At 53.9% G+C, this 27,415-nt stretch overlaps 8 protein-coding genes across 8 annotated transcripts; 2 read left to right on the top strand and 6 right to left on the bottom strand.

Annotated features, from left to right (window-relative positions):
• Positions 1-45: 45 nt before the first annotated feature.
• J7T55_009050 (uncharacterized protein) lies at positions 46-2,169 on the bottom strand (the record flags this gene model as incomplete). Its single annotated transcript, XM_053141975.1, has 1 exon — positions 46-2,169. The coding sequence occupies one exon, from the start codon at positions 2,167-2,169 to the stop codon at positions 46-48; it is 2,124 nt and encodes a 707-aa protein (XP_052994891.1).
• Positions 2,170-3,109: 940 nt separating this feature from the next.
• On the bottom strand, positions 3,110-5,585 carry J7T55_009049 (uncharacterized protein; the record flags this gene model as incomplete). Its single annotated transcript, XM_053141973.1, has 6 exons — positions 3,110-3,334; positions 3,388-3,475; positions 3,562-4,021; positions 4,074-4,421; positions 4,482-4,557; positions 4,620-5,585. The coding sequence occupies 6 exons, from the start codon at positions 5,583-5,585 to the stop codon at positions 3,110-3,112; spliced, it is 2,163 nt and encodes a 720-aa protein (XP_052994890.1).
• Positions 5,586-10,942: 5,357 nt separating this feature from the next.
• On the bottom strand, positions 10,943-12,228 carry J7T55_009048 (tricarboxylate carrier; the record flags this gene model as incomplete). Its single annotated transcript, XM_053141972.1, has 3 exons — positions 10,943-11,727; positions 11,793-11,926; positions 12,125-12,228. 3 exons carry the CDS (start codon positions 12,226-12,228, stop codon positions 10,943-10,945), a joined length of 1,023 nt encoding a protein of 340 aa, XP_052994889.1.
• Positions 12,229-13,146: 918 nt separating this feature from the next.
• Positions 13,147-14,975, top strand: J7T55_009047 (major facilitator superfamily transporter; the record flags this gene model as incomplete). Its single annotated transcript, XM_053141971.1, has 2 exons — positions 13,147-13,535; positions 13,604-14,975. The coding sequence occupies 2 exons, from the start codon at positions 13,147-13,149 to the stop codon at positions 14,973-14,975; spliced, it is 1,761 nt and encodes a 586-aa protein (XP_052994888.1).
• Positions 14,976-15,860: 885 nt separating this feature from the next.
• Positions 15,861-16,448, bottom strand: J7T55_009046 (uncharacterized protein; the record flags this gene model as incomplete). Its single annotated transcript, XM_053141970.1, has 1 exon — positions 15,861-16,448. The coding sequence occupies one exon, from the start codon at positions 16,446-16,448 to the stop codon at positions 15,861-15,863; it is 588 nt and encodes a 195-aa protein (XP_052994887.1).
• A 2,419-nt stretch (positions 16,449-18,867) lies between these two features.
• Positions 18,868-20,841, bottom strand: J7T55_009045 (elicitor protein; the record flags this gene model as incomplete). Its single annotated transcript, XM_053141969.1, has 7 exons — positions 18,868-19,504; positions 19,566-19,623; positions 19,690-19,794; positions 19,887-20,048; positions 20,178-20,196; positions 20,339-20,376; positions 20,466-20,841. The coding sequence occupies 7 exons, from the start codon at positions 20,839-20,841 to the stop codon at positions 18,868-18,870; spliced, it is 1,395 nt and encodes a 464-aa protein (XP_052994886.1).
• Positions 20,842-22,425: 1,584 nt separating this feature from the next.
• Positions 22,426-24,675, top strand: J7T55_009044 (uncharacterized protein; the record flags this gene model as incomplete). Its single annotated transcript, XM_053141968.1, has 4 exons — positions 22,426-22,586; positions 22,712-23,384; positions 23,451-23,814; positions 23,879-24,675. The coding sequence occupies 4 exons, from the start codon at positions 22,426-22,428 to the stop codon at positions 24,673-24,675; spliced, it is 1,995 nt and encodes a 664-aa protein (XP_052994885.1).
• Positions 24,676-24,960: 285 nt separating this feature from the next.
• J7T55_009043 (Transcriptional regulatory protein moc3) lies at positions 24,961-26,691 on the bottom strand (the record flags this gene model as incomplete). The annotated part of the gene is made up of 3 exons (XM_053141967.1): positions 24,961-26,524; positions 26,580-26,595; positions 26,658-26,691. The coding sequence occupies 3 exons, from the start codon at positions 26,689-26,691 to the stop codon at positions 24,961-24,963; spliced, it is 1,614 nt and encodes a 537-aa protein (XP_052994884.1).
• Between the last annotated feature and the right edge of the window lie 724 nt (positions 26,692-27,415).

Genomic DNA, 27,415 nt, shown 5'->3' with positions numbered 1-27,415 from the left:
CTGGGAATCGAGTCGAGAGTTAAACATCAACACTCGACCAGCTCGTCACAACCATGACGAATCAGGCATATAGAGGCCAGAGAAGGGGCCGCCGCGCCCTGCGCGCGCCCTCCTTTCTTCGTCAAGCCTGGCACTCTCCCTAGAATTCCCGATCGCGATCCTGATATCATCGTCGCCCTCCTCTTCTCCATCACTGTCATCCCCTTCAGACTCGAAGTCCATGACTTGCATCTGCCGGGCCAAGACCGCATCTGCCTCGATCTGATCTTGCCGTAAATGACGACAGTGGACGTCGCCCGGCCGGTTGGGAGGATAGAGCCCTGCGACCGCCGAGACGCTGTCATCGGGGAGCAGGGACGCTGTGGGCAGGGTGGCGCCCAACGACCCGTCGCGCTGGTCGATGCTGCTCAGCCCGGCCTGGAACTCCCGGCTGGACAATGTGGTGTTGCTCGACGGCGCCCTGCGGTGCCCGCTGCTGTGGCTGCTGCTACCGCTCGCATTGGGGCCTGGCCAGGCCGTCACGGTCGATTGGGCTGGACGGCGTGGGTGGTCGTCCTGCGCAGTGGTCTTGTCGCGGTATACAGAAGGAAGCCGTGGCACGGGGGGCGCGACCTCGCTTTGCGGCCGCCCACCACGACTAGACTTGTGCGTGGACTGTGTAGCAAGCGTGTGCACGGTGACATCGGTCCACTCACTCGCACTCACTTGTGTTCTCGCAGGGTCAGGAGCTGGGACGGAATCATCTCCGTCTTCGTCGTCATCGTCGTCATCGTCGTCTCCATCACGGGTCGTTACGCTTTTGGAGAATTGCAGCGGCTTCGGAAGAGCCGACATAGCCATCTGGCTTTGTAGCCAGGTTTTTTCGATCTCAGCGGCGTTGTGGCGGAAGGCTGGGTGCTGGCTGCCGACGTCTGTGGCTCCTGAGGGCCCGACGATCTCGGTGAAGTTGTCGTACCAGCCCTGGAGGCGGTCCTGCTGCTTGTAAGCGGCGTCCGCGTCCGCCTCGTCGAATTCGTCATGGTAGTCGGCGAGTTGCTCCTCGTCATCCGCATCGTCTCGTGAGGTTCTCGAGCGAGAATCCTGCTGATGTATGCTCGAGTTATCACCAACTGGCAGGGAGTGGTCATTATGAGTGCTCTTGGGCCTAATGGTGGCAGAGGAGGCAGTGGAAGCCGATGAAGCGTGGTAAGAAGACGCAGCGGCAGACAATGATGCATGCTTACCTTGGCGTCCATCAGGCTTTCTCGACTCTTTCCCAAACATCTCATCCAACTTTCTGTCAATCTCCCCTTTCGCAGATCTGGCCTGGCTGGCCGATAGTCGCTGCTCGTCAAGACCACGCTCCAGGCGGGCGCGCTCCTTCATCCTCTTCTCATACGGGGTGCGATGGCGACGATGCCTATTCTTACGCCCCAGGAGCTTCTTCCTTATGTGACGCACATCTCTCGCCATCTTTGTGCTCTCCGCCCAGAGCCTGTCAGAATTCTCACCACCAAATCGGTCCATCCATGCCTCAACCAGAGGGATAAGGACTGGAGGGCGGCGCCTGTGAGACCGGCCGTACATCATAGCCCGCAAGTCACACAGGGCCTGGCCTGACGCGCCGATGCAACTGCATATACAAGCCTCACAGTCACTCTCGATGCGCGGCATCGCAAGCCCGGGCGGATAGTTGTCGCCCACGATCCGGGAGAAGACGTCCGCGCCGGTCCAGAGGGACAGCATGCTGTTCATCCGGTCTACGTAGTCCTGCACCTCACCCAGCGACGTCTTGAGCTTTACGGCATGCTTGGTCGGGTTCTCCAGGAACCTTCTCACCGGGTCAAGACGGTGCGTGACCTCTTCCGATATCAACAGGAACATCCTGTGCACTACCCACGGGTTCAGACCTTTATGGGCGGTACAGAGCACTGCACACTGCGGGACGAGATCCTCGATGGTCAGGTTGAGCTTCTTGTTGGTGTAGATGGACAGTCTTGCCAGCCAATTTTGGGGACGCTGAAGAGGTTTGGGCAACTGGGAAATCTTCTCGGACTGACGGGCAAGCCATTGGTCAGAAGGAAGACCGTCTGTATAAATTCGGGCTGTCGGCGGTAGGCAAAGGAGCCGCACAAGGAGGTTGATGTCCTCGTGGGTCAAGTGGGAGATGTGACGGTAGCGGTTGACCATATTGAGGTTTCTGGTCGGTAAGACTCGTGTTGGTTCTGGTAAACAGCTGTCTGCGCTGTTATTTTCTCTGGGGTTTCCTCTCGACTGACACGAAGTGTAGAAATTACTGCGAGCGTACAACTCACTGGCGATTCAGAAGAACTGGGTGATTAGGCCCGAAGCTTTTTGATTTTTATTGTAGACGACTTGCAAAGTCCTTGATTTTGCTGTGTAGCATATCAGCTGCAATACCCAGTCTTTTTAAGTTCGTCTCTTGTCAATAATTGCACCCATAGGGACAGGCCATGTCCAGGATAAAGACTAAGAGTCTAGTCTGTTGCCCTTTGAACCTTCTCTTTGATGCACACTGCCTATCCTTGGTGAGCACCGTCTGTCAACGACGTCCTTTGTTGCGGAGCCGCCGTGATCTCAGCACAAGACCATTGTCCCGCCCCCTTCTCCTTCTTAGTTCGTTTGACATTTGTCTTTCGAAAACAATGTGCCACGTTGCGAGGTCCGACTTTCGACTTTCGAGTACCAGGTCAGTCCAGTTGCGATTGTTTGTGAAGGTCCTGTGGTCAAGTCACCGTTATCGTATCAAATGAGCTCGGAAAGAGATCGCTCGTTAGGTGCCGCCAAAGATTACGTCGCTGTGCCATGAGGAGATCGGACAGGTTGGGTGTCAAGGCATCGCGCAGTCCATTTCAAACGCGGCCGTGCCGAAGTTTTGATTTCACCGTGATATGATCGACGATCCTGACATTTGCTCCATGCAACTCGTCGTTTCCGTTCCATACCTTGCCACCTTGAAAAAAAGAATACCAGGCCTGATGTGTCCAACAGGTCCAAGAAAAACTCCTCAACGCGCTCATGCCAGCCGTCCGCCTATCTCCATGTCCCTATTATAATCTGGGACACCCAGAATAAGTAAGAGTACTTTAACAATGAATACCTCTGTCTATCAACCATGCATGCTGCGAGCTGATGACAGCCCTTGACTAGCCCGCAATCGTTCCATTTTGATCTTTGCAGCTTCAGTGCCGTCGTCAGGATGGGCTGTCTCCTTGAACCAAGGGTGTTGCAAAGCCTGCTTGGCCGTGATGCGATGGGCAGGGTCGTAGACGAAGATTTTCTTCAGAAGATCCCTGAAGTTTTTCAAGAAAGGTGTGTTGTTGGGAATGATATCCTGCAAAGATGTCAGCGGTCTGTGAAAAACTCGCGTGCTCGAATCCGACTCACGTCCAACTTCTTCATGGCCTTGACAAACCGACGCGACGCCCTAGTCGTTTCAGGTATTGGGTAGTCCAACCTGCCTCTTTTGAAGTATCTGGAGGAATGTTAATATGCGCTCGAATCTGGACCAGAGGGAAGTCTCTCTGCTCAGGAGAATCTTGTTGGAGGGAGGGGGCATACTTGGAAGCTGGATTGCCACCATTCCTTGTCATCTTGTTGACTTGCGTGACCAAGTGGCTGTCGATCCTCGAGCCCACGACATTCTCCATCATGGCTAGATGTTCAAGATTTTCATGAGTCTGGAACAATGCGTCGCCAGTGAAGAATTCGACAAGGATACAGCCAATACTCCAGATATCGCATGGGAATGACCATCCGAGACCGAGGATGATTTCAGGCGCCCGGTAGTGACGAGTCGAGACTACAGAGGAGTGGTACTCATCCTGGAAAGTAGCGGATCCAAAGTCGATCAAACGAATCTCCGTGTCCAAAAGAACCCGTCGCTGTGTCGCGTTACGACTAACTTGTGTCGACGAGGATGGTATCTTTCTATTGTAGGTGAACGTCTGATAAGCACTGTCATAGAGCAAGATGTTCTCTGGCTTCAGATCAGTGTGGATCAGATTCAGGTCATGTAGAACTATACTGTGTCAGATAAAGAAACCCCCAAAATCGTTGATCAGGAAACTCACAAGCGACACTAGTAAGGAGCTGTCTCGCAAAACTTTGGATCTGGCTGTTCGGGAAGGGAACGAACTGATTGCCTTTGAGGAAATCGAAGACACTCTGGCCCAGCAGGTCCATGACGATGCAGATGTGGCCTCGGTAGTCGAAGCAGTCGCGGAGATGTATGCAACGATTCCGATTTTCCGAGTCGTTCGCTTTCAGCGTCGCTAAAACTCTGAGCTCGATCCTCGAGGCATCCCTGTACTTTTGCACGGAACGAATAATTTTGATGGCAACAAGTTCATTTCGTCTTCGGTCTCGAGCTTGCACAACTTTGCCGAAGGTTCCTTGGCCAAGCATCTTGATCATTTGGTCTGAAGCATGTTAGTCACTTTATCTTTCAGCTACCGCGTGGGACGGGGAGGGCTGCTCACAATTGTCCGTTAGTTCCGCATCTGGAACAACAATGTAATGACCATCACTGTCGTCCACGGTACCACTCTTGAAGGACTGCAAAATTGCAAGTTAGCAAGGACGTTTTCCACAAAAACAGTGTGACAAAGTATACTTACATCTGGGATCACTCGGACGTGAACGTCCCCGGCCTTTTTAGGCGGCTGAGGGGGTGGATGATAACTCGGGTAGGCATGGCCGATGATGGCGTTTTCTCTCCGCTTTACCTCATTGGCGACCTGTTGTCGAGTCCGCTTCCTCTTATTGCCAGGCTGTACGTCATGGTCGTATTGGCTGTTTGACGATAATGAACCGAGGGATGTTGCAGCAGTAGTGTGAATCGCCGAGTTGGTCCTGTCACTGGAGGAGATGGTCGAGGCAGAGGGCGTTGCTCCATTCTGGTGGGGAGTCGTGGTCGAGCCGTTGAGCCGGCTGTGATGGACAGGATCGTAGCGGGTGCCCGAAGCCGTGGGTGCGTCGTCGTCTCGTTTCCGCCTCTTAGGGGCGTGTCGAGCGGCAGATGTGTTGGCAGCGACGGGGCCGCCATTGACGCCATTGGCGTAACTGTACGCTACACTGCCGTTGGTCAAGGTCTGTGAGGCCGGGACGGCAGAAACGGCAGCACTCTCGGGTCCGGGGGAGTCATCAATGACAATGATTTCCTTGGGAGGCTGACCACCGTAGAACTTGTTCCAATCGACAGGGCTGTGTCGTCGCCTCTTTCGCGATTCCGGCGAGCCGTTGGCAGGCTGTGGCTTGGAGGCGGGCATGGTGGTGTAGTTTTGTTCGAGTATCGCAGGCAATTCCAGGTCTTGCCGATGGGAGCGGGCTAGAGAAGAGCCGCTGGAGAAGGACGACCCATTCGCGGTCGACGAGGAAGCCTGTGTGGTCGTGGTAGGGACGTAGCTCGATGTGGTGGAGGTGGAATATGAGGGAGGGACGCGGCTTGTCGGGGGGAGGAGGTTGTTTGCGGCGGAGCGGTACGATGTCGACGAGTTGGCGGAATAGTATGGGAAGTGATGATGGGGGTTGTGATAATGAGAATGGGGTGGCAGAGTAGCAGTAGCAGTGGTCGGCGTCGACATGATTCTGACTGCCACTGTTGCCCTGTTGCTCTGTGCAGCAAAGGACGAGAACGACTAGAAGAGGGCCGTGGGGATTTGGTTCTCCAGTATGGAGGACAGCCGGTTTGGCGGCGTAATCGACCTGCCGCTCTCCCTGTGGAAGGTTGTTGGTGGAGGATTGGGGGGAGAGTGCACAGGACAGGGCAGGGCAGGCAAGGAAGGGAAGGGCACTGCAGCAACAACGCTGGGGCTGGACGGGCTTGCAAGGTTATGCAGCCAGCGTGCGGAGCGAGGGGACGAACGGGACCAGGGCAGTGACAGCAACAGCGACCGTGACGGGTGACTGATGGACTGACTGACTGACTGGTTTTGGGCTGCTGAAATTCGGGCAGGCCTCCTCCTCGGAACCGACAGTGCCTGGTGCAGACTCCAGACAGATAGACGAGAACAACAGGTGGGCAGACAGGGTTGGAAAGACGAGGTGGTCGTGGCGATTAAACAGGCGTCAAAAGTCGAAGACCAAACAAAGTCGCACCAAGACAAGTCAAGGCCGGGTTCGAGGCAGGCCAGGCTAGGTCGGGTGGGGGGTTTTGGAAGGGGCTCCAAGTAGTAGTCTGACGGTTGAGTGTTTGCCGGTTTGCACAATCGAGCTGACTTTTGGCCTTGGGTTCAGAAGCCCAGTTTTGTCGGGGGAAGACGAGTCGAGTCGTTGGGAAGCCTGTGGAATGGGTGTTGGTTCCGGTAACATTGAACTCGAGGAGCGGCAAACGATGTGTGATATCCAGGTGGGTGGGTGGGTGTGTCGAGGGTGTCGGTCGTGCTCATACGGACCAAGAGAAAGAGACGAGACGGAGAGGAGTATGGGATTTGCGAGATTCAGAACAAGACTGGACAAGTCTCTTGGTTGACAGGACTGACTGGACTGGACAGCACAAGTCAAGTAGAGTCCAAGGTCAGGTCAGGTCAGGCCAGGTCGAGTCGAGTCGAGTGAAGTTGATTGAATGACAGCTGGAGCGGAAGCGGGATTGGGAGTGGTATTGGTAGTGGAAGCGTGAGGTATTGGTGGTGTTGGTAATAGTGGTGGTGGTGAGGTCAGGGTCCATCCAGTCCCATCCAGGCCAAGCGACGCAACGCAACACCAAAGCAAAGCAACCTTGGACCCGGGATCACTCACTGCTTCTGCAAGGTGCCAGTGCAAGGGCTAGCTTTTCGTCCAGGGTCGCCAGTCTCTCGGCACAGGGAATAACATCAAGTGCGGCCGCGGGTGATGATGAGGAGATGATCGTCCGGTCCCAAGATCAGTCATGCACCGGCGTGCAGCAAGTCCAAGGCGTGAATTGTGCGCAACAGGAACGAGTGGGTGCAGTGCTGAAAATGGGTGGACGGCTGGACGGGTAGGCGGGTGGATGGGTGGATTACTGTGTAGTGGATTGGTGGATTAGGGATTGATTGACTGAGTGACTGACGACTTTCTAACGTTGCAGTGCCAGTGAATAGACCCGATGAGGACAGCCACCACCAGAGGATCAACCCTTGGAAGCCTGAGTTCCTGAGGCAACTCGTACTGTATTGTGCTGGACTGCCCAGACTCCCAGACTGGCACCTGGAACTTGGGCACCCTAACCTTTTAGCCCTGCCACGCCTGCATCCTCCCTGTACAGGTCTGGCACTGTGCTGTGCCTAGGTAGGCAGGTAGGTCGCGGCAGAATGAGGTCAGTCCCAGAGCGAGCCAGGGCCAGGCCACTTCCGGAAACTCTCTGTGACGCCCTGTAATCACCCAGGCCATTCAGGGCTCCCAGGTCACTCGCAGAGTTGACGAACTGCTTGGTGGTCAACAACTCCAATTTCTCTCCCCTGGTTAATACCTTTGAATACAAAACTATGTGTATTGATTTATTTAAAGACACTTGCGTTACAGTCGGGGGTCACTTGGTCACCTCCTGCAAAGTTCACGGATCCAGACGATGGGGAACGGGGAACCTGAGTGCCAAAAGCTTCCCTCAGCCTGCCTTGGGACCCAATCAATCTCGCCACCCGCAACCCCGATCTCACTCGCTCCCTCGCCCACCCACAGCTTGCACTCCTGCGGCTGGTGTCGCCGTGTGTGCACCACCAACTCGGGCTTTGAGGGGCAGAGCGGCACAAGAACGAGGCCCCCATGCGATATCCCATGAATCAAAGCACTCCTCGAGAGCGATATCTTTTAGGATGAGGTGACGAAATGCACAAAGCTTGTCTTGGCTCAGCCAGACAGCAGACGTACTCGTGTCAGATTACTGACGAGGAACAGACCTCAGACTCTGACCATGGACAGACGCAGGAGGCATTTGCCTGGGCACATCCACCTCGGAGTGGTCTTAAACACGCATGCATCATTGGCTTCCTCCCCCTTTGGAACTTGCGGCCTCCAATGACTTGGACTTGCTGCGTACTCACGGTACTGTGGTACATAGCCATGGCCACTCGAGGCACGCCTTGACTGTTCCCACTCAAAGAGACGCGTCCGAATCCGAATCCTCCTGCCTCGGTCGCCAGCAGGCAATTAAAGGGACACAACCGCGTTTGGGCATTCCCTCCGTCCCTCGCCTGAGCGAGAACGAGACAGGCGATAGTGCGCACAGTGTGCAGTCTCGCGAGCCAGATCCAGGCGCTGGGTAGTGGGTCTCCCCGAGATCGCTGATAGATCTTGCACTATGCCTCCCCGGTGCACAGACCTGAGCACAGTGTTCTCGAGGCAATCGCCACGGCCTATCCCATCTCGACTTCTTTCCTGGGGTGACGCCCCAGTGACGCCCCGACGACCCGCCCTCCGCAGCAACTCTCCCGTGAAGGGACATGAATTAAATTACCTAGGGACCCCATCGTCGAGGCTATTTCGTCGAGACACCTCGCACTGCTGCAGCGTGATTGCCCTGACATCATTCCCATGCTTCGTCGCCCCGAACGACGGCAACGAAAGAAGCACGGTAGCACGGCAGTGTGTGGCCCAACACGGATGGACTGACTGGCAGGCTGGTTGCCTGACGTCCTGGCAGTGGCTCAACTGATTAAACTCTCGCTCACTCCCACACCACTGTCTGCCGCAACGCGCTATCCTGCCCCTCTTCTGTGGAATGCTTTCGCCTAGAAGCGCCGAGCCCAGCTGCTGGGTGGTGGTGCTCCCTGCTAGCTAATGCTTTGCCTCGCTTGTCATCATCCGCGGTCCATGGATGGCTGCGCTTCGTTGATCTCACTCAGGGTCTCCTCCCCAGTGCGTTGGCGTCCTGCCCTTGCCCTGGGCGTCACACGCCAACCTCGAGCAACTCTCAGGTCAGTCTAAACACTGCATTCAAGGACGCAGCGTCTAGATCCCTGCATCCTCTCGGGTGACTGGCAACAACGACAACAAGCAGGGCCTGTGAGCACGGGAGCACAGAAACACAGCTTCTCACAATCAGGATCCCAGCAGCTGCGTGACCCACCCACTGGCGCAGCTGGCACTGGAACGCAAGGGACTCGAGGCGCGGCGCGGCGCAGCGACTCGAGTTTCTTTGTTTCGCGAACAAGCACAAGCTGACGACGAGGCATGGTGCGTGCGAGTTTGCACGTACAGACGTACACACCACACTGCAGGGTCTACCGAACGTTTGAACCCTTGTAGGTCTACTAAGCCAAATTCCCACATGCTTTACTGTGTATATTTCGAGACTTTCCCGGCTTGATAAGCCGTAATGATCGCAGCTCCCCCGAGTCAGCCTGTAGACCTTGTTTCGGCATCAGCTTCACATAATTCCGTGACCCGAAAATGAGGAGAGACTTTAGACCTAGCGCAAGGCATCTCTATGTCTGGCTGGCCTTCGTCACCCATGTTTGTCTCTGTGACTTATTCAGTGCCCCCGTGCTTGACTTCAGCAAAGTTCACGAGATCTCCGCTGCTCAATGCCTAGGCGTGCGAACGAGCGCTGGCCAAACCTGCTAGATGTGCGTTGTGTGGCCCCGCTCATCCTGTCATCCCACGAAGACGGATCAGGCCAGCAAGGGATCGCCAATGTTGCCGCCAATGTGGGTGGTTTGCGGCGACTCTTTTTTTCCTTTTGGGCTGACTGAATCCCCGCTCTTTGACGAGGTGTGACGGGCACGCATTTGTTTGGCTATGTTTCCGTCCCAAAGGGGGTCCACTCTCGAAAAGCCGGTTATTCCGCTGATTGAGGGATTGTTAGGGACCCTTCAATTCCCGTCGCCATTTCCTCGCTGGTTTCGTCGTCCAACGGGGCGGTTTTATTGCACGACTTCAGCGATCTCCTGGTTTTAGCCCCTGGAAATTCACTGACCTGTAATTTACAATAATAACAACTCTCAGCCTGGGCAGCTGGGGTCTTTAGGCGTGGCGGATCAAGCTTTGAGTGAACAAGCCCCGGCAGGGCGGCCACAGCCAGTAGCCTTACGATACCATTAGCTGATGACTTTGCCCACAGCGACCGCCCACCGAGGGACCTATTAATACTCCACCACCGCTCCGCTGCCGCTGGCCCAAGTGGGCCGACGTTGTCAATAAGCTGGGCTTGGGCCAAATGTCAAGCAAGACGAGGCTGCGCCGCGGCCTTCGCCCGCAGCATGTAGGTGCTCCACGTTTGACGTTTTCACCGCGACCCGCTCAGCCTCGCGGTTGGAGAGGCAGGAAAGGTCTCGGCCACAGGCTGCCAACGATTCTATTATGCCTACATTTCTTCTTTTTTCTTTTCTTTTTTTTCCTTCACGCGGCGCTGGGGGCGACAGCCGATCGAAACGTTCGTGTCCCACCAAATCGTTTCCGTCTCAAAGGGGACGGACGACCCAGTTGAAACGTCGCCCATGGATCAGAGTGCGCGTTCCCACGTCGGGCCGGATTTCAGTACCGTCCCCTTTCCTCAGCCGCGCTTCTTGGCAGGTCAGGATGTCGCACACAAATGAAGTCAAACTGATGGCACAAAAGTTTAGGAAGAGGCATGGCTTAATAGCGTAGAGCGGTTGATATCATTCCCGCCTATCTTTCCTCCGTGGACCGGCCTCTCAGTTGTCTGGAATTGCCTTAGGAGAGACGGCTGTGAAACAGTACCCGAAGCCGGGCTGCTGGCGGGGCGAATCCTTAACTGTTGCACATCATTCTCACCACGACCTGATCACGTTTTACCTGCTGCAGCAGGAACCTGGACTTGTAGATTGAACTTAAAATGGATCAGCATTCATGATCTACAGACCCTCATGCTATCTAAGCTTCTGACGCAGGCGGCTCACGTTCCGTGATCAGACAAAACGCGGGGACTCGCCGTGGGTCTCCGAGGTGGCAAGCCCTCCGAGCATACGGCCGACACGGCCGATGGCGACGAGTGTCCTCAACACGGGCACATTTCGTGCCGCTTTCAGATGCCCCGGTTGAACACCACCATCCCGGCGTCTCCCCCGCGCCCGTGGAACTCCTCCTCAAGGCTCTCGGCCCGTATCTTCTGCCGCTGCGGGAAGGCCGCCAGAGCAAGCGGCAATACTGCGTAACTCGTCACCAGGATCAAGCCCAGGTTGACCGGTGTAGTCAGTCTGGGGTTCTTTTTCAACCACTCGGTCTTTTGCAGCTTCACAAGGATCAATGGTGGAATCGCCATGACCGGACTGCTGTTGAGCACCCTGGACAGTGCCGTCTCGCCGACCGCAAACTGTGCGGCCTTCTTGCTCTTGCCTAGGCTCTCGACGTCGTTCTCGGCCTTGCCCTCCTTGGCCAGGCGCTGCTTGTCCTGCTCCGAGAGCACGGGATATACGTCGATACCGGTGCGCATCTCCTCGCCACGCATCAGGAACACGTTGAGCGCACCGGCTGAGGCGACTGCCGCGAAAGGTACGAGCCGAGACAGAATCAGGCGGGTATTTGGTGGCAGGTTTGTGAGGCGCGGGACAAGAGAGTTCAGGCCCACTGCTACGGAGCAGGACGCACCGACGGCAAGAAAGTATGACTGGGCGATCTTCGAATAGGATAGTGGCGTGGACTTATTGGCGTTGGCATTGTTGATAGCCACATTGAGGGATTGGTTGGCTATCTGCCAGAGGATAGTGCCCGTATTCGTGAGGCCGGGCGTTAGCATGCCCGCCGTCACTACCAGGTTGGAGAGGACGAAGCAGGACATGCGAAACGGTAGCAATACTGGTTTGCCGGTGTCTGAGTATAATCATATGTAAGTCCATCCTGCCGGTAGCACCACTTGCGAACCAAGAATCTCGTACCGGGATGTAGGGTCGAATCGACAATCTTCTTTGCCTTCCATAGCTCCGGTGTCATCTCCTTGACCTGGCCCGTCTTGTAGGATGACAAGGCTTGCTTCGCCTGTTCGAGTCCGGTCTGGCCCACGAGCAGTGTCCTGTGGGCAGCCAATGGTCAGCCAGGCAGCTCACATCACGATACCAAAGTCCGACTCGTCTTCCTCGCCCGCCAGGCAAAGACACCGATAGAGAAGAAACCAATGGCTGCTTACTGCTCCTGCAGAGACGCATTTCTCCTTGGCCCGTCTTCACGCCTTCGCCAGGGCTTGCGCCCCGGAGCATCTGTTGTCTCTCACCTCGGATCGGTTATGCCGGCGGTTTGCCTGACACGGCCCCAGTACGTGCTGAGGTCATACTGCGACTCGGGCAGCTCACGGTTGCCCGGTAGAGAGGCCGACATATTGGCGCGGTTGCTGTGGGCAGCAGTTTTCCCCCTTCTGCTTCGCGATGGTCGTGATGATCGGCCGCCCTCTGGTTCTGCGAATGAGCAGAGTAGGACAAGGGCAAATGGTATGTGAGGGAGTCGACCAGCTGTGTCAATTGAGACACAAGCACCCGCTGGAGGCCTTGATCAGACGGTGCTACAGTGCTGCCGTCAAGTTGCACAAGTTTTGGAATGTGTCGGCGGTGTAAGGCTTGCTCAAGCCGTCGCAAACCGGGCGTCGCACCGGCCTTGGTGGGTGGGTTTCAACCGTGGATAATTGTGTTGCTTTCTTCTTATCGCCGAGCTCGGCCCCATCTCCCGGCGTGGGTGGCTTGCCCTGGCACGCCTGGGTACCTAAAGTATTACCCGGCGCGGGGCAACCACCACTCATCAGCTCACCCAAACGGGATTGACAGGTGAGGATGGTCATCGCTTAAGTAATGGCGTCGCCATGTCATCAACCCACCTTGGGTGTGTGTTGGGCGTGTGTGCGGGCTTGTTGTTGTTCCTAGCCTAGCCCAGCCCGACCTCTCTCTGTTTGTCTGCAGTAGCGGCCCATTTGGTAAACAACCGTCTTCCTGCATTGCATCTTGCATCTTTTTTAGCAGGATAGCTCGTCGCATCAGGCTTTGTAGTCCAATGCCGTCCCCCCAATCCATCGAATCGAGTCATTAGGCTCCTCTACAGTACATCTTCAGGCCCCGTTGCTTTCTTGAGCTCTGTGTAGCTCTCCTCCGTCATAGTTGTTTGCGCGCATGTGAAACTGTCCGTGGGCATCCCATATCAGGAGCTCTCTCCCTGCCTCACACCCCCACAGCATAGCTTCAACAACAGCTGCTTACAGTACAGCGCCCACAGTCTGCTGCACATCTCACATATTCTTCTCAGCCAGTCATGGCGCGAAACATCTTGATCCGGCATCTGCCAATCGCGCAGTCGACCACAACCTTTCAAGCTGTCAGCTACCTGCTCGGAGTCGCGCTCTTCTCTATCTCTTTCCTCGTCTTCCTTAACAGCAGCATTTCCTTTGTCATCACCGACCTGCTTCATATCGAAGATGGCGTCGGTGATATCGTTGGTACTCTGGGCTTTGTCGATGAGATCGTAGCCCTGATCGCATGCCCCTTCTGGGGCCTGATATCTGACCGTTTGGGTGTTCGCTTCGTTGCCATGGTTGGATATGCCATCATTGGCCTGGCCCTGTTTCTGTTTGTCCAGGCTTCCAACGTCTACCCTCAGCTCCTCCTGGCGAGGATCTTCTTCGCTCTTGGGGCTACTGCCACGTAAGTAAAGGATACCATTCTCTATACCATGGGGCGCATGGAGCTGACAAGGCCTTTGCTGCATACAGAGCCACCATGGTCACGGCGACTCTCCCCTGCTTGACTGACGACTCCGACTCCTCCCCGGAGAACGAGGGCGAGACGGAGTCAGCTCAGCCCTTCCTCCGCCCAACGCACAACAACCGCGACAGCGTCGCCCTGTCTGTCGAGTCCGATCTCACTATCACCCCCGAGCGCTACACGCGGCCCGGCTCCAACGGGGATGCCTCCAACGAACCGCAGTGCACCGTCGACCCAGCCCAAGGCAAGCCATCTATCCTTGCCGGCTACGTCGGACTCTTCACTGGCTTGGGCGCCCTGGTGTCCCTTCTGGCTTTCCTGCCCCTCCCCGCCCAGTTCAGCAAGATCGAGGGCGTCGAGATGGGCGAGGCCGTGCAATATGCATACTATGTCGTTGGCGCAATTGCCATCCTGGTTGCGTCCTTTGTTTACATCGGACTCCGAAAGCTGAAGGGCGAGGAGGGCAAGGGCTTCCGCACCCTCTTCGGAATGAAGAAGAGGCAGCTGCCCGACGGATCCGAGCCCCCGCGCCGTACATTCCTGCCTTATCGACAGCTCCTTCGTGAGGCTGTCGTACTTGGTTTCACGGACTCTCAGATCGGCTTGGGATACTTGGGTGGCTTCGTGGCCCGCGCGTCAACAGTGGCCATATCCGCCTTTGTTCCTCTGTTCGTCAATTCCTTCTACAAAGATCTCCCTGGTGGCGACACACCGGAGTTTCAGAGGAAGGCCTACATACTGGCCTCTATTCTCACAGGAGTCGCGCAGCTGTTCGCACTCATCTTCGCCCCTGTGTTTGGTTATGTTTCAAGTCGTAGCCGTCGCATCAACTACCCAATTGCCGTCGCCACGGTCTTCGGTGTTGTCGGATATGCCGTCTTCCCCAACCTTTCGACCCCGGAAGTTTCAAATGTCGACGGTCGGGGCGGATCTGGAGGCATTTTTGTTATTGTTGCTCTGATAGGCATCAGCCAGATTGGCGCCATCGTCTGCAGCTTGGGCTCCCTGGGCAAAGGTGTACTGGCTGCGGACCCTCATAAGAAGGGGACCCTGCCTTTGCCGGTGGGAGAGGCCTCGATCGCCCAAACAGACGTGTCTGTTGAGGCTGGGGAGGGTGCGCCTTTGCTGAGCAACAGCAACGGCAACAAATCACATCCACAGTGCACCAGGGTTCTGCTAAAGGGCACCATTGCTGGTGTATACTCGTGGTGTGGTGGTGCGGCCATCTTGCTTCTCACAAAGCTCGGTGGTTATATGTTTGATGTGACGTCTAGGGGGGCGCCATTTTACATGATGGCAGTTTTCAATCTCGTGCTACTTGTCGCAACACTTGGTGTGGACGTGGTACGTCTTGCCAAGCAGAAGCGTTCCAAGCACTGATGAAGACGATACTGCTAATCTGTTCAAGCTTGGGTGGCATTTTCCTTTCTAGTCTATTGCTTGGGATTTCGGTCATTATGCACGTACATACAAAGGAAGAAGCGTTGATCAACTCGATTGGGAGTACTACTGGAATACCTGATAGATTTTTTCCTTGCCTCAATTCTGCCTTGACGACTTAGTTACCTGAGGCCCTCAAGGCTGTCACGAATGACACACCCCAGATCTTCAAACTGTCTGATATCTCTGCTATCACAGTGCGTTTTGCGTTCGCTTGCGAATGCAGTGATATCTTAAGCTTCTCACCACTCGTTATTTAGCAGTGCCGAAGGCCATGTCAGGAGCAGCAATACCACTAGAGACAGGCTCTTGTGAAACGGCAGACTTGTCTGGGGGACTAGATACAGCAACATGGGCCTTATCAATGAACGAATCCCTCCCGCAGCGTCAAGATGTCTGTCAGCCACACAACAGCAACGTTCATCCCATTCACGGCGAGAACTCTCCTCCTAACAGGAGATGCCCTAGTTGACTATGACTCCGCTGATGTCACAGCCGTCCTACGAGATAGTATCAAAACCAGTGTCCCCCATGCACGAGGACTACCAGCTAAGTGCATATTGCCTCTTATCATCAAATCTCGGACTGCTGTCTGTAGTCATTGTCTTGTGATTTTTACATTTACACTGAGTACGAACGTAGGGAGCGAGAGTAACGCACCAAAATGGAGAAGGGGAGCTTATGGATCAAGAGAATTTTAGTGCAAAGACTGATTGAGCGAATTTTCTATCTGTTTGCATGCAATTTATTTTTACTAACAAAAGAAAGGGGTGGGGGGAGACGTCGGTCTAAAGCTCTATACGAGCATCTTTCTATCAAAACTGATTAAATTCCTCGAGACTCTCGGGCCATTGCAGCCTGCCAATGCGCCACACGTCTCTCAAGAAATTTCTTAGGGATCTCCGAGAAGCTGGAGTCTACGGGCAGGGAGGTGGGCCGCTCACTGTCGGAGGTATAACCTGCGAGGAGCAGCTCTGCGTTTCCGTAAACACCCCCAAAGGGCCGCAGGGGCACCGGCGCGAACAATTTTGGCAACTGCCCAGACGACGACTCGACCGGAGCATCATCGTCCCAAAACTCCGAAGGCAAAAGGTCCCGGACAGGATGGGGTAGGCTCGGCAGCGGCTTGGGACTTGGGGACGGAGACGCAGGCTGAGAAGATGGGAAGTCACCGACTTCGCCCTCACTGTCCGCGAGATAACCAGCATCAAGAGTCTCCGGGAGAAAGGCAGGTGTGCCGGGCCGCATTGGGTCCCTCTCTTCCGGATGATCTCCGACAACAAACGAAACCCTGTGTCCTGAGCCATTTTCGACAAAGGCTGCCTCGTGCTGCAAATTGAAGCCACTCACCTCAAGGTTGTCTTCATGACCATGCTCTACAAACAGCCTTACCTGGTTCCGCAGTCTGTTCATCGTGCGTTCTACTGATTCTATGCTCAACTGCATCAAGTTGTTTTGGATCCTCTCCCTCTCAATCACATACTGAGAGACTCTCTCCTGCCAAGTGGTTGGCCGGGCCGCATTGCAAGAAGGGCAAGAACGGTCTGAGGACATGTTGAGGCTATTGGCGAACGGGACCAAAATTTGAACGATGGATGGTCGGTTTGCGAGAGTGGGCTCGATATCAAGTTTCAACAGCGATACACCTTGATCAACAAGGTGTGTAAGATTTTTGAAACTGGTGTTGAGCTTTTCTCGAATACTTTCCGATGTTGATAGGGTCGTGGTGAGGCTTGGTAGAAATCGACGAGAGGAGGCGATCGAGGTGTATTTGAAATGATCGTGGGTCACACTTGGATAAAGACCATCTCTTTGGTTCTTCCATGCTCTACAGAATCATCTTTGTCTGAACAAGAAGAAGCTAGGTGACTTTCGTGAAGGAAAGGGACCGAAGAAAGAGAATCTTATTGTGTACTCTGCTGGAAGGTTTTTGCTAGCCATGTACGGGTTCTTTGTCTCCAAGGCGGCCGAGAACAATAGAAACCACTAGGCCGAAAAGCTCCGTTGTGGGATCTCAAGGCAGAAGATCACCAACCTCTGGAGTCTAGCTATCCTCAATAGAGATAATGAAGGCATGATGGTTTCCTTGACTACGGGGTTGGTGCGGGGTGACGTAGGCCTACGGCCGCCTCAATGGCTATTGTCACGAGCACATTGGGCACCCAATCAAGCCGTCGGTTACGCAGCAACGTTGTGTAGAAATCGAGGATCATGTGACGCCGGATTGTGGAATTGCCATTGAGACAAACTCATAATAGTTCCAGTGGATTCATGCCATGCGCTGCCTTCACGATCTATCTATACAGTCGAGGACAAATTTTCCGGGTTTGGAGTAGAACACGTAACATGGATAAAGAAGTAAAATAGAATCAGCAATGCTTGCTCTTGTCTTTCCCAAGTTGTGATGGTATAACGGTGTGAGACATGGTCGTATGAAGGACCGATTTTCGTATTGAGTGACAGTTCTTTAGGTGCTACGGAGCGACAGCTGTAAGCCTTCAACTTCAATATAGGAGTTGCAGGTTGCTTACACGAGAAATTATGGGAAATGTTGAGAGAGACAGAATGCATGAAATCTTATGCCATTCCTGAGTACTTTATGGATATACGATACCTTCTTCCTTGGTTATTTCATGCTTAAGTCCTCTGTCTTTGACTTCACTTCATGTACTGTCGACGGCTCAAATCTTTTGTTTATCGCTGTTAGTTCTAGACAGGAATACTAATTCTTCTATCTTCTATCATGATGATTGTCTTCTGCCTACAGTGGGCGTTGTTTCTCTTGCTGCGATATGAAATTGTAGCCCTATAGAGTTGCGAGTATGTATGTTTGACTGCATATATCTTTCCTCTCTCAGATAGCTCACAGGCTGATCTAGTCATGAGCGCCACCAACTCTCACTTTTGTATTAGCGTTGCACTTTTTTTATTAATCTTGCGCAACATGGGCTCGCAGATGTCTTCTTTGCTTCATATAATTAGAGGCTTTGAAACATGTAGAATGGCTTTGATTGTGTATGGAAGCGGTGGTAGATATACTGGAATGGTCCGGTGAGGGTTTGCACGAGTAACAAGATCGGGCTGTCGAATCTATCACACAGACAGGTCGCGGAGAAAGCTCCAAGAAGGTGGGAAATAACTAATGAAAGAGCTGCCGCTTCCGAGCATTGCTTATCATGCGATGCACAAGACCTGTTTGACTGAACAGCGTAGTCCGATGGGCGCTACGTCAATATCGATGACGATCAACAAGGATATTTGGCTTTAGGTCATGCACCACTATCTTCACAAAGCAACTTACCCATCTCATAGTTTCCTGGGCGGTCTAGGTCACAATTTCAGAGAATGGGAAATATGTCATCAAGCCAAAACTGAAGCCTTGTTCAGCAGTACATAAAATCCTCACCGATAACTTTGTGCATAGCCCATCGGCACAACGCCGACCGTCTTGCATCCGTTTTCCGTACCGTACCTCGGGTGAAAAACAAACCAAGCAGCGAAGGAGTACTAGTAATTCAAGCAAGAACACGTGGAATGTGGAACGTGAAAGGCACGGTAACAGCCTGAGCTGGATCAGAGAAGGTGAAATGCATTTTTGCTTTTGAGATGTGGACATGACCGGCCAGATACCAGACGTAGTGACGTTGAGACCAAGCAGATAGATGAAAACCTGAATCCCCCCTACCAGCCAAATGCCCTGACCCAACCGTGTCTTTCAGTATGCCCGTCGATCTTGTTCCCAGGATCACATTGACGTAAATTCCGTGAGACGATAATCTGGCGATTTTGTACGTTGACCTGCAGTGTGCTGCGAGGATTTGCGTTGCGACAATTACTTGCCGCCCAGGCTGGGGAAAGCGCTGGTGTCGTTGGTGTTGATGGGGGCAGCGGCGCCACGTCCACCACGGGGGCCACCACGAGGGAAGCCGTCACCACCGCGAGGAGCACCACCACGGGGAGCACCGCGGGGGGCACCTCCACGGCGGTCGCCACGCTCGCCACCACGATCACCACGAGCAGCACCACCACGGCCTCCGCGGCCGCCACGGCCCTCACGGGGACGCTCGGAAGGCTCCTGCCAGCGGCCATCAATGTCGACGTGGACCTTCTGCTTGCGCTCACGCTCGCGCTGCTTCTTGCCTGCAGAGGCGGCGATGAAGTCCTCAGTCTCATCCTTGACAAGGGCCTTGGCGTCAGCCCACTTCTTCTCCTGCTTGGAGTTGACACCCTCGTTGGCCTTGCGAGTGTTTGTGTTGCTGTTCAGCGCAAGCTTCTTCTCGGCCTGCTCGGCGAGGTAGGCCTCCAGAGTGACCTGCTTGACCTCAGGCTCCTGGGCCTCGGCCTCGGCGTCCTCAGCCTCGGCGTCCTTCTGCTCGGTCTGGGCAATGGCCTCGCCAGCCTGCTCGTCATTGAGCTCGGCAGCGCCCTCGGTGGCACCCCATGACTGAGCAGCTTGCTTCTCGGAACCTCTGCAAATGTCATTAGCTCACTGTGATTTTGCAGTAGATGTCAAGGCATGCGAAGGCTTACGGCACTATGTTCTTAGTGTGCCGGTCGTCAGCATTGCGGTGATGGGTTGCGCCACGGCCTTGGTTTATCCGGTTAGCATGACAATCGTGCTGTAGGGGTAGACAGAGCCAGAGTGAGAACTCACCTCCACGGCCACGAGCGCCACGGCCACCTCGGGAGCCGCCACGAGGAGCCTCGTCAGTGGGCTTCCTCCTGTTGGCGCCAGAGCCAACACCTCCATCGCGGAAAGCTGTGTCACGATTGTCAACCATGGTCATCACCTTTGCTGGGGCGTGCCTTCTCAGCCAGCAGGTGTCCAGGCACGCAGGAAATATTCCATACCAGTCTCGTTGGCGGAGAAACCACCTCGGCCACCAGAGCGGGCGGCAGCAGCGGAGCCGGCGGGACCAGTGCCGTCGGCGTTGGGCTTGCCAGTCTTGGTGGATGTCTTGGTGACGGTCTTGACAGGGGCAGTAGGGGTCTCGGATCCCTCCTCGTCATTACCTGGGGTTCACGATGGTGTTAATAGGGACTGAACTGGGCCAAGTCTGCTTAGGCGCGGGCGCCGGTGCGAGCTGAGCGAGGGTAGCAGCAGGGTGTTAAGAGAGCAACAGAGAGGACGGGCGCAATTACCGAGGAGGTCGTAGAGGTTCTGCAGGAGAAGAGACGACAGGTCAGCATTGACACGTAACAGGAGGAGCACGGAGATGATTGATCCGACAAGAGCTGGCGTCGTGTGTCCGTGGAGCAAGCAAAGGACTGAGAAGCGAAGGCGAAGGCGAAGGAGCTCTCACCTTTGAGGCGACCGACATCTTGTCACCGGGCAGTTCGCCTTTCAGGAAAGGCGTGTGATGTGCGACGACAAAATGGGACTTGAGGTGACTAGGTGTTGGTTGGAGCAAGGACAGTCTCTACGCAGACATAATCCTAGGCCGTCGCGTTGCTCGGGGGGTTGGCGAAAAAGGTTGAGGGCGAGGCCAGGCGAGTCGGGTGCGGCAGAGGCAGAGAGGCAGAGAGAGGCAGAGCTTTTGGTGGGCAAGCGGGTGTGGGGAGATTCAATTTTTGCGGCAATGGCCTGTACCCTGCTAAGCCGTGGTGCAGGTGCCCGGGTTGCCAGGTGCGCTCTTCTTGCTTTCCTTGCTTCCTTGCGCAGTGCTTGCTCGTTGGAGGGGGAAGGGGGAGGGACACAGAGAGAGGGGTGGCCCGAGCTCCACCCATCGTCCTCGTCCTTGTCCTCGACTCCAGTTCCCAGTTCCCAGCTCTCAGTTCCCACTGGCACTGGCACTGGCACTGGCATTGGCACTGACACTGGACGGACATGGGGCCACGCTAAGCTCGTCAATGCAGCCAAAGCTCTCTGCTGAAGGCCTGAAACAATGATGGCAGACCGGACTGACTGACTGACTGACAGACAGACTGAGTGACTACACACAGTACAGTACAGACGGGCGAGCCAGTGATTCCAACCACCAGATTCGTCAATGCGACATTGACTTACATAATCGCCCAGAAAACAGCAACCAGGGGGGAATTGTTTTTGGCCGCCCGCTGCTAATTTCAATTTGGTGGCATTGGTTTTGTCGTTAGGGCTCCAGGATGACATTTTCCCAGCCGTTACGCGTTCTGGTTTGCTTCTGCCTCTGCCTCTCTGCTTCTCCAACATCTGATACCGTGAATAACATCTAACTCAAAACTAAACTTAGCAATCCCATGACAACCTCTCATTCAGCCCATCGTGTTCTGGTCCCACCATAGCGACTGGCCCCTCGCTGGATGATCTGCTGCTATTTGGATAAATGCAAAGCAATTTGAACCACCCTGGTGGATCTGGATTGGGTCGCAGGAGATGCTGACTGACCCTTACTGACTGACCCTTGGCCCGCCAATGCTTGATGACTGCCTATCCAGCCATCCACCTTTACGACCTCGGCTCCGATGCTCGTCCCGGCCTAGGAGCTCATTGAACACAACCACCCACACATACACAATCGCTCGACATACTCATGGGCGGCACCAGACACCCAAATCTTATCGTTAGAACCGTGCAACTTAGAAGCCATATCTTGGTGTTCAAGGCCTCGATGGCCAGCACTTCTTAAGTTTGGGAGCTTTGAGAATGTGACTGCATCAGAGCCCGCCGGTTGAGTAGATATCCGACGGGGCTGATGAGTAGCGTACATCGATGTGACGCTCACTGGTATATATCTGCTACTTCTGCCGCACGCTCTTCAAGGGGCCGCTCTGCCCTCATGTCTCTGGAGACACTGATGCTCACTGATCGTGGATTCGCACCCTCCCGCGGCAGCCTCGCCAACGTAGCGGAAGACTCTCGCCCAATTTCTCCTCGACCATGATGTGCATCTTGAATGGTTCGCATCGCATTGTCTCAGGCGAGAGTGCCATACCAGCACCGCGTCTCTCCAGGCTGAAGCCTGCACGACTGACTTGCTATTGCTAGTTTGGCCCACTTAGACTCGGCTGCCTGTTGCTTCTGCTTGGCTCTGGAGCCTCGATTGCCAGCACGACGACGAAACCTCGACGGTTGGTCCTCATCCGCAAATGGGGAATGCAGTTGGTGCAGGGCGTCTGCAGCGCTGCCTTGTGAATGACTACCAACGTGGAGCTGCACAAACCACTAGCATTTTCGCTGCGAAGAATAGCCAGAAAATATTAGACTGCCGTGCATTGCACGCTTCCGGTCGCAGCCCGAGGCTTAGCCATGATCAGCAGATATAAAAGTGAAAGGAATTCAATGAAGCGCGTGTTGTCTAGATGTCCAGCTCACAGATCAATATTCCTATCATCGGTCCCTTCAGGATTCATTTGCTCGATTTATTGCCTCGTTGACTTTGGAATAACCATCGATAGCACCACAGCTGCCATGTCTTCGCAAGTCGGAACCATATATAGGCACGACGAAAACTATGTGCCAATATCTCGGTGGTCAGAATTCGTCAGCCTCAAGGATGAAGCCGACGAGTTAGAAGTCCGCATGGCAACGAAGGATATTGTTCATCGCCTAGCAGGGTGTGAGGGCTCCTGGTATGTCTCTCAAAGTATTCGCCTCGGGGTTTCCAACCCCTATACCGACTCAAAGAAAGCCCACCAGGCTTGGATATCGAGCAGTATCCCCGGGCGATGGAACAAATTCACTAACAAAGTAGTAGGACTACTCTCAGCTTCACTATCAACAACGTCTTAATGAGAGACTTACTCACCAGGGTCTTCGAGGGTTACCAAGGATTCGATTTGAATCTGGCGAACTGGACCTTCCAGGACCCCTTTCGACCGCTAGTCCACAGATGGGGCCAGTTGAACGCTCTACATTCCAAGCTTATAGACGATGAAGATGTTACTGTTGACGAGAAAGAGGCTGGTGATGCCCTCGTGAGCTTCCTCGGCCCCATACTTGCTCCGTCTGTCGGGGCCTTGGCGCAAACCCGTGATACAGGCAGGATTTCCTACAAGGACGTCTGGCAGATCTTTCCTCCTTCAGAACTTGTAGTCACGACTCTCTGGGGAATTCCCCTTCTCGGACGAGTTCTGAAGTACAAGAACAAAAATTCACGAGGGTGGAGAATCACGTTCGAGAAATTGGCCTGGGATGGAAGTTGTTGTGGCTACGTTCAGGAAGTTGCATGGGTTGAGCCCTTCTCAGGTGAACGCTACGTCAACGCATTGGATGTCTATCCTTTGTCATTTCACACGGACCCCGAAGGCTTCAAGAGTAAGATGCTCGAACGAGGTAGGAAGTTTGAGCGCCTCAGGGGATACCACTCACAGACCTATAAGGGAAACATGCATATGCTTGAAAATGATTTCATGACGGGAAAGAGATCGGTATGTTCGCTATCGCTGTTCATTATGTCGCGGACTATGAAGTCGATTATCTAACGGCTACCACAGGTCGAGGGTCGCGTGATTGTCGATACATTTGCATACTACGCGTCCTCCAACCTTGGCAAGCCCAACATGCGTCCGTTGGAGTGTCTAGATGAGGAGACGGCACCGATGCGATCCAGATCCAGGACCACTTCCAGGGCAAGTTCCCGGTCCAGCACACGATCCCACAGTGAAGACTCAAACCGGTCTCCAAGTCCTTCTCAACCATCCGAGTCCGGCGATTTCGTTCAGGTTTCCTCAGACTTGAGTGACACATCAGATCATGACCTGTGGGGCCGGAACGAAGACCTTTCGCCGCTGACGAGTGAGCAATGTCTGATATCAGATCCATGGCTCAGAGGATTCGACTTGAAGGCGAAGCGATGGGGTAAGAATTGAGCTCCAGGCCTGCCACTTGATGGCAAATAAGCAAATGCTGACCAATGTGACAGGTCTAATGAATATTGACGGATTGTCTGACATCGAGTGGAACTATGACGCCTTCGACAACCTTGTCGTCCCAGCCGATGAGAAGCAGCTTGCTTGGGACTTCGTGGAGAGCAAGACCACATCAAACGAAGCGTTTGATGATTTCATTCCCGAAAAAGGGCGTGGTATCATCATCCTAATGTTCGGCCCTCCAGGCGTTGGAAAGACTTTTACGGCAGAGGCAGTGGCTGAGCGTGCAAATGTGCCCCTTTACTCGATGAGCGCCAGTTCGCTTGGTACAGAGCCTGCAGAAATCGAACAGAACCTCGACAGTGCACTACAGCTGTGCAAGGTGTGGAACGCGATGCTACTTTTGGACGAGGCAGACGTCTTTCTGGCAGCACGACAAAGTGACAATATGAAGCGCAACGAGCTTGTGTCTCTGTTCTTGACCAAGTTGGAATACTACCCTGGCATACTCTTCTTAACAACCAACCGAGCTTCTGATATCGACTTCGCCTTCCAGTCCCGGGTGGATCTGTTTCTCCCGTACTACGAGCTTACGCCAGAAGCGCGCCTGAAGATCTGGAACAATTTCATTGATCGAGCTGGAAGGGAGGGGTTTGCGTCTGCAAATATGGAAGGGGACTTGGAGAAATTGTCCCGACTGAGCTTGAATGGCCGAGAGATCAAGAATCTGGTCAAAACCAGCCAGTTACTAAGCCAGAAGACTGGCGGACTCGGCTCTATGGAGAAGCTTTACTTTCTTGCTGAAAAGCGCGTCCATGCGCTTAAGCTGCTTGCGGAGCGAGGAACCTAGTGCGTGCACTCGTAAGGTGCACCTCGATCGTTTGTGGATGATCGGTCAATCAATAGTGCTCTTTGGTTGCGTTGCTGTTACATTTACACTTGAGCATGCTCAGTGGCTTTGTCTCGAGGTAAACGTATTTTTGATCATTTCTTCATGCTGAAAAATTGCTAGCCTTCGGGTTTCCGATGAGTCCTGTGGACATGGTATTGTGAATGAATAGCTCCTCAACGCCAGAACGGTACAGTTATATCAGGAATCTAAGTTAGCTTATGCTGGAACCAGACTGCAGAAGCCTTACTCCGTCGCCATTGCTGCGCTGGAAGTTGGAGTGGTCGCTTCTGTCCTGGGCGGCACGCTAGGAAAGGATCCAATCTTCACCCACTCCGTGAAGCCTGGAGTGATGGCATCAGGTTTGATCCAGAAAAAGACTTTCTTGTATTCGACTTCCCTACCGTTCTCATCCAAGCGGAACTCCACTTCGTCTGTGATGTCTGCACTCCTGATGCGGAATTGGTCTGCTGGCAGCTGTGCCTCAATGTCGTTGGGAAACTCTGGTCGGGCGGGATCGAGGGAAATTCCATGTTCTATCTCAACGCAGCGCATGCCAACGTAATACAGCATCTTGGCTTTGAATAGATTTTCCCGCTCGTACCCAAGCAATGGCATGTATCTTAATGCAGCAAGTCGCAAGTCCAACCGTCGGCAGTTCAGGACCACAAAATAAAGATAAGGCATAAAGCCCATTTCGAAAATGAATTTCGGCTTTGGTCCTGATTCTCCCAATTTGAGCTCAGCGAACTGTCCAGCGAGATGTATAAGCTCCTCGAAGTCCTGATTGTGTTCATCATAGGCCGTTTCGTCGCCACTAAGGCAGCATGAGACCCAGATCTTGCCCACGATGCATTTCATCTCGTCGGATAGATGCGAAGGGAAATCGTCTAGGCTCAGTGAGCCTTTCAATCTGATGTCCCTGTAATGATTCCGCCACACGACTAAGACATCGAATATGTCCCGTTGTTCTTCGTACAGGTGGCTCGGTGTCGACAAGTGACGTAGAGGGCCTTGACGATAGCTGAGACCCAGCCGGATCAGGCGGACAGTACGATTAACGAGCCAGTTCCAGGACGTCTCCATCTCCTTAGATGTGACATCTAGTGCGATAGGATCTGAGACCAGGCCCACAGGTTCTGGGAAATCCGCAGCTTCAACCCCAAAGAAGTACGGGAACGTCGCCAGGCGCAGAAATATCGGCTGGAGCTCCTGCTTTGCCCAGCCCAAAAGCCCCTGTGGTGTGCTATTGCAGATAGTAATGCCATGTCGACAGTGCTCGATCGCCATATCTTTATCTCCTCGCATCGTTTCTATACAGATGAAGAGCAGACAGACGAGCAAGGTTGTGTTCTTGTCATTGGCTGATGAGATCAACTTGCTCAGCGCCAGATTGTACTGAGTGATCGCGAATCTCTCTCGAGATAGTGCCAGGAGGTCGTGGCTGGTGTCATTCAATCCCTCATACATAGAGCCTATGCACACCAGAGCATGGTGCACGGCAGGTTCCTGTTGCCCAACCTGTGATACAAGGATGTTCCAGAACTTCTTGCTGGAATGCTTCGAAAGCACCGGCGCAACCTGGAGCCTGAAGAACTCCAAGGCCCGGGCTTCCATATCATTCGAAGTAAAAACCATGCTCGGATTGCGGCGGACAACGGTCGGTGCGACATTCTGCGCTGAGAGGAGGTCTGCCCAAGAGTATGCTGCTTGACCAGTGGGATGGGCGGGATATCCCTCACATTTGCGGCACGTGGAGGTGCATCTCCGACAATGTGGTTTAGCCTCGTCACATTTGACCTTTCGTGCTCTGTTTACGATTTGATGAGTGCTTGATGGCGCTCAGGACAAGCGTTCCAACTCACTTGCACGTAAAGCACCCTACGCAGATAACCGAATCAGCAATTCATCAAAAAATTATTTAATTGCTCTTAGTTACTTACCTGTCCTCACTTTGGTGCTGCCTTTTCTTGCCATGATCAGGCTTCAGGCTAGCTCGAATTGCAGCACTTCCGACGCTGGAACAAATTTGGTGGAATCGGTTCCCGCCGGGAGGCGAAAGAAATTGGAAGTCATCTATCTATAAGTAAGGTTGAGGGAACATCCTAACCATAAGATCAGTAAGCGCTACCCTGTGCACTGCCGCCTAAAGTTCTGGAAGGATTCAAGGGGTGGCGCAGTCATTATTCAGCCGCCGTGCTAATCAGTACCAAGACTATGTACGTGGACGAGATACTCCTTACGCAGTGGCTTGATTATCAAAGCTGTCTTGACTACCAGCTCTAACGCTGACATCAACGCTACATAAAGGAGCCTCACTGTTGATGGACAATATTCATTGGTCCAATCTGCACTATCTTGCAACAACAAAAGATGGAATGGTATCAAGTGTGGCCCTGAACCAATGCCCCGCTGCTGTCAGTCCCCCCAAACGTCACTCGAAAGTCGATGTTTTCTGCGTTTGCGCACCATACTAGTCAACACCATCATGAAAGCTTGAAGGAAGCGGGTCGACTTAAGTAAGATGAGATTCAGGAAGGAACAGGCTTCTTGCCCAGATTCGTGAACGGACAAAAAGTTTCGCGTGGTCATGTGAGGGGAGAATATCTAGGAAGGCCAAGCGGCCCGGGGCTTCATCAGAAGTAGACGCCGAGAAACCGAGCTTCATGCTGCCGAAGGTTCCCCTCATTATAGTTCACCT

The sequence above is a fragment of the Diaporthe amygdali genome, assembly GCF_026229845.1.
Source record: "Diaporthe amygdali strain CAA958 chromosome Unknown NODE_10_length_1141467_cov_65_626103, whole genome shotgun sequence".
NCBI lineage: Eukaryota > Fungi > Ascomycota > Sordariomycetes > Diaporthales > Diaporthaceae > Diaporthe > Diaporthe amygdali.
Note: the sequence above shows the minus strand (reverse complement) of the source record. Positions and strands in the feature narration are given on the sequence as shown.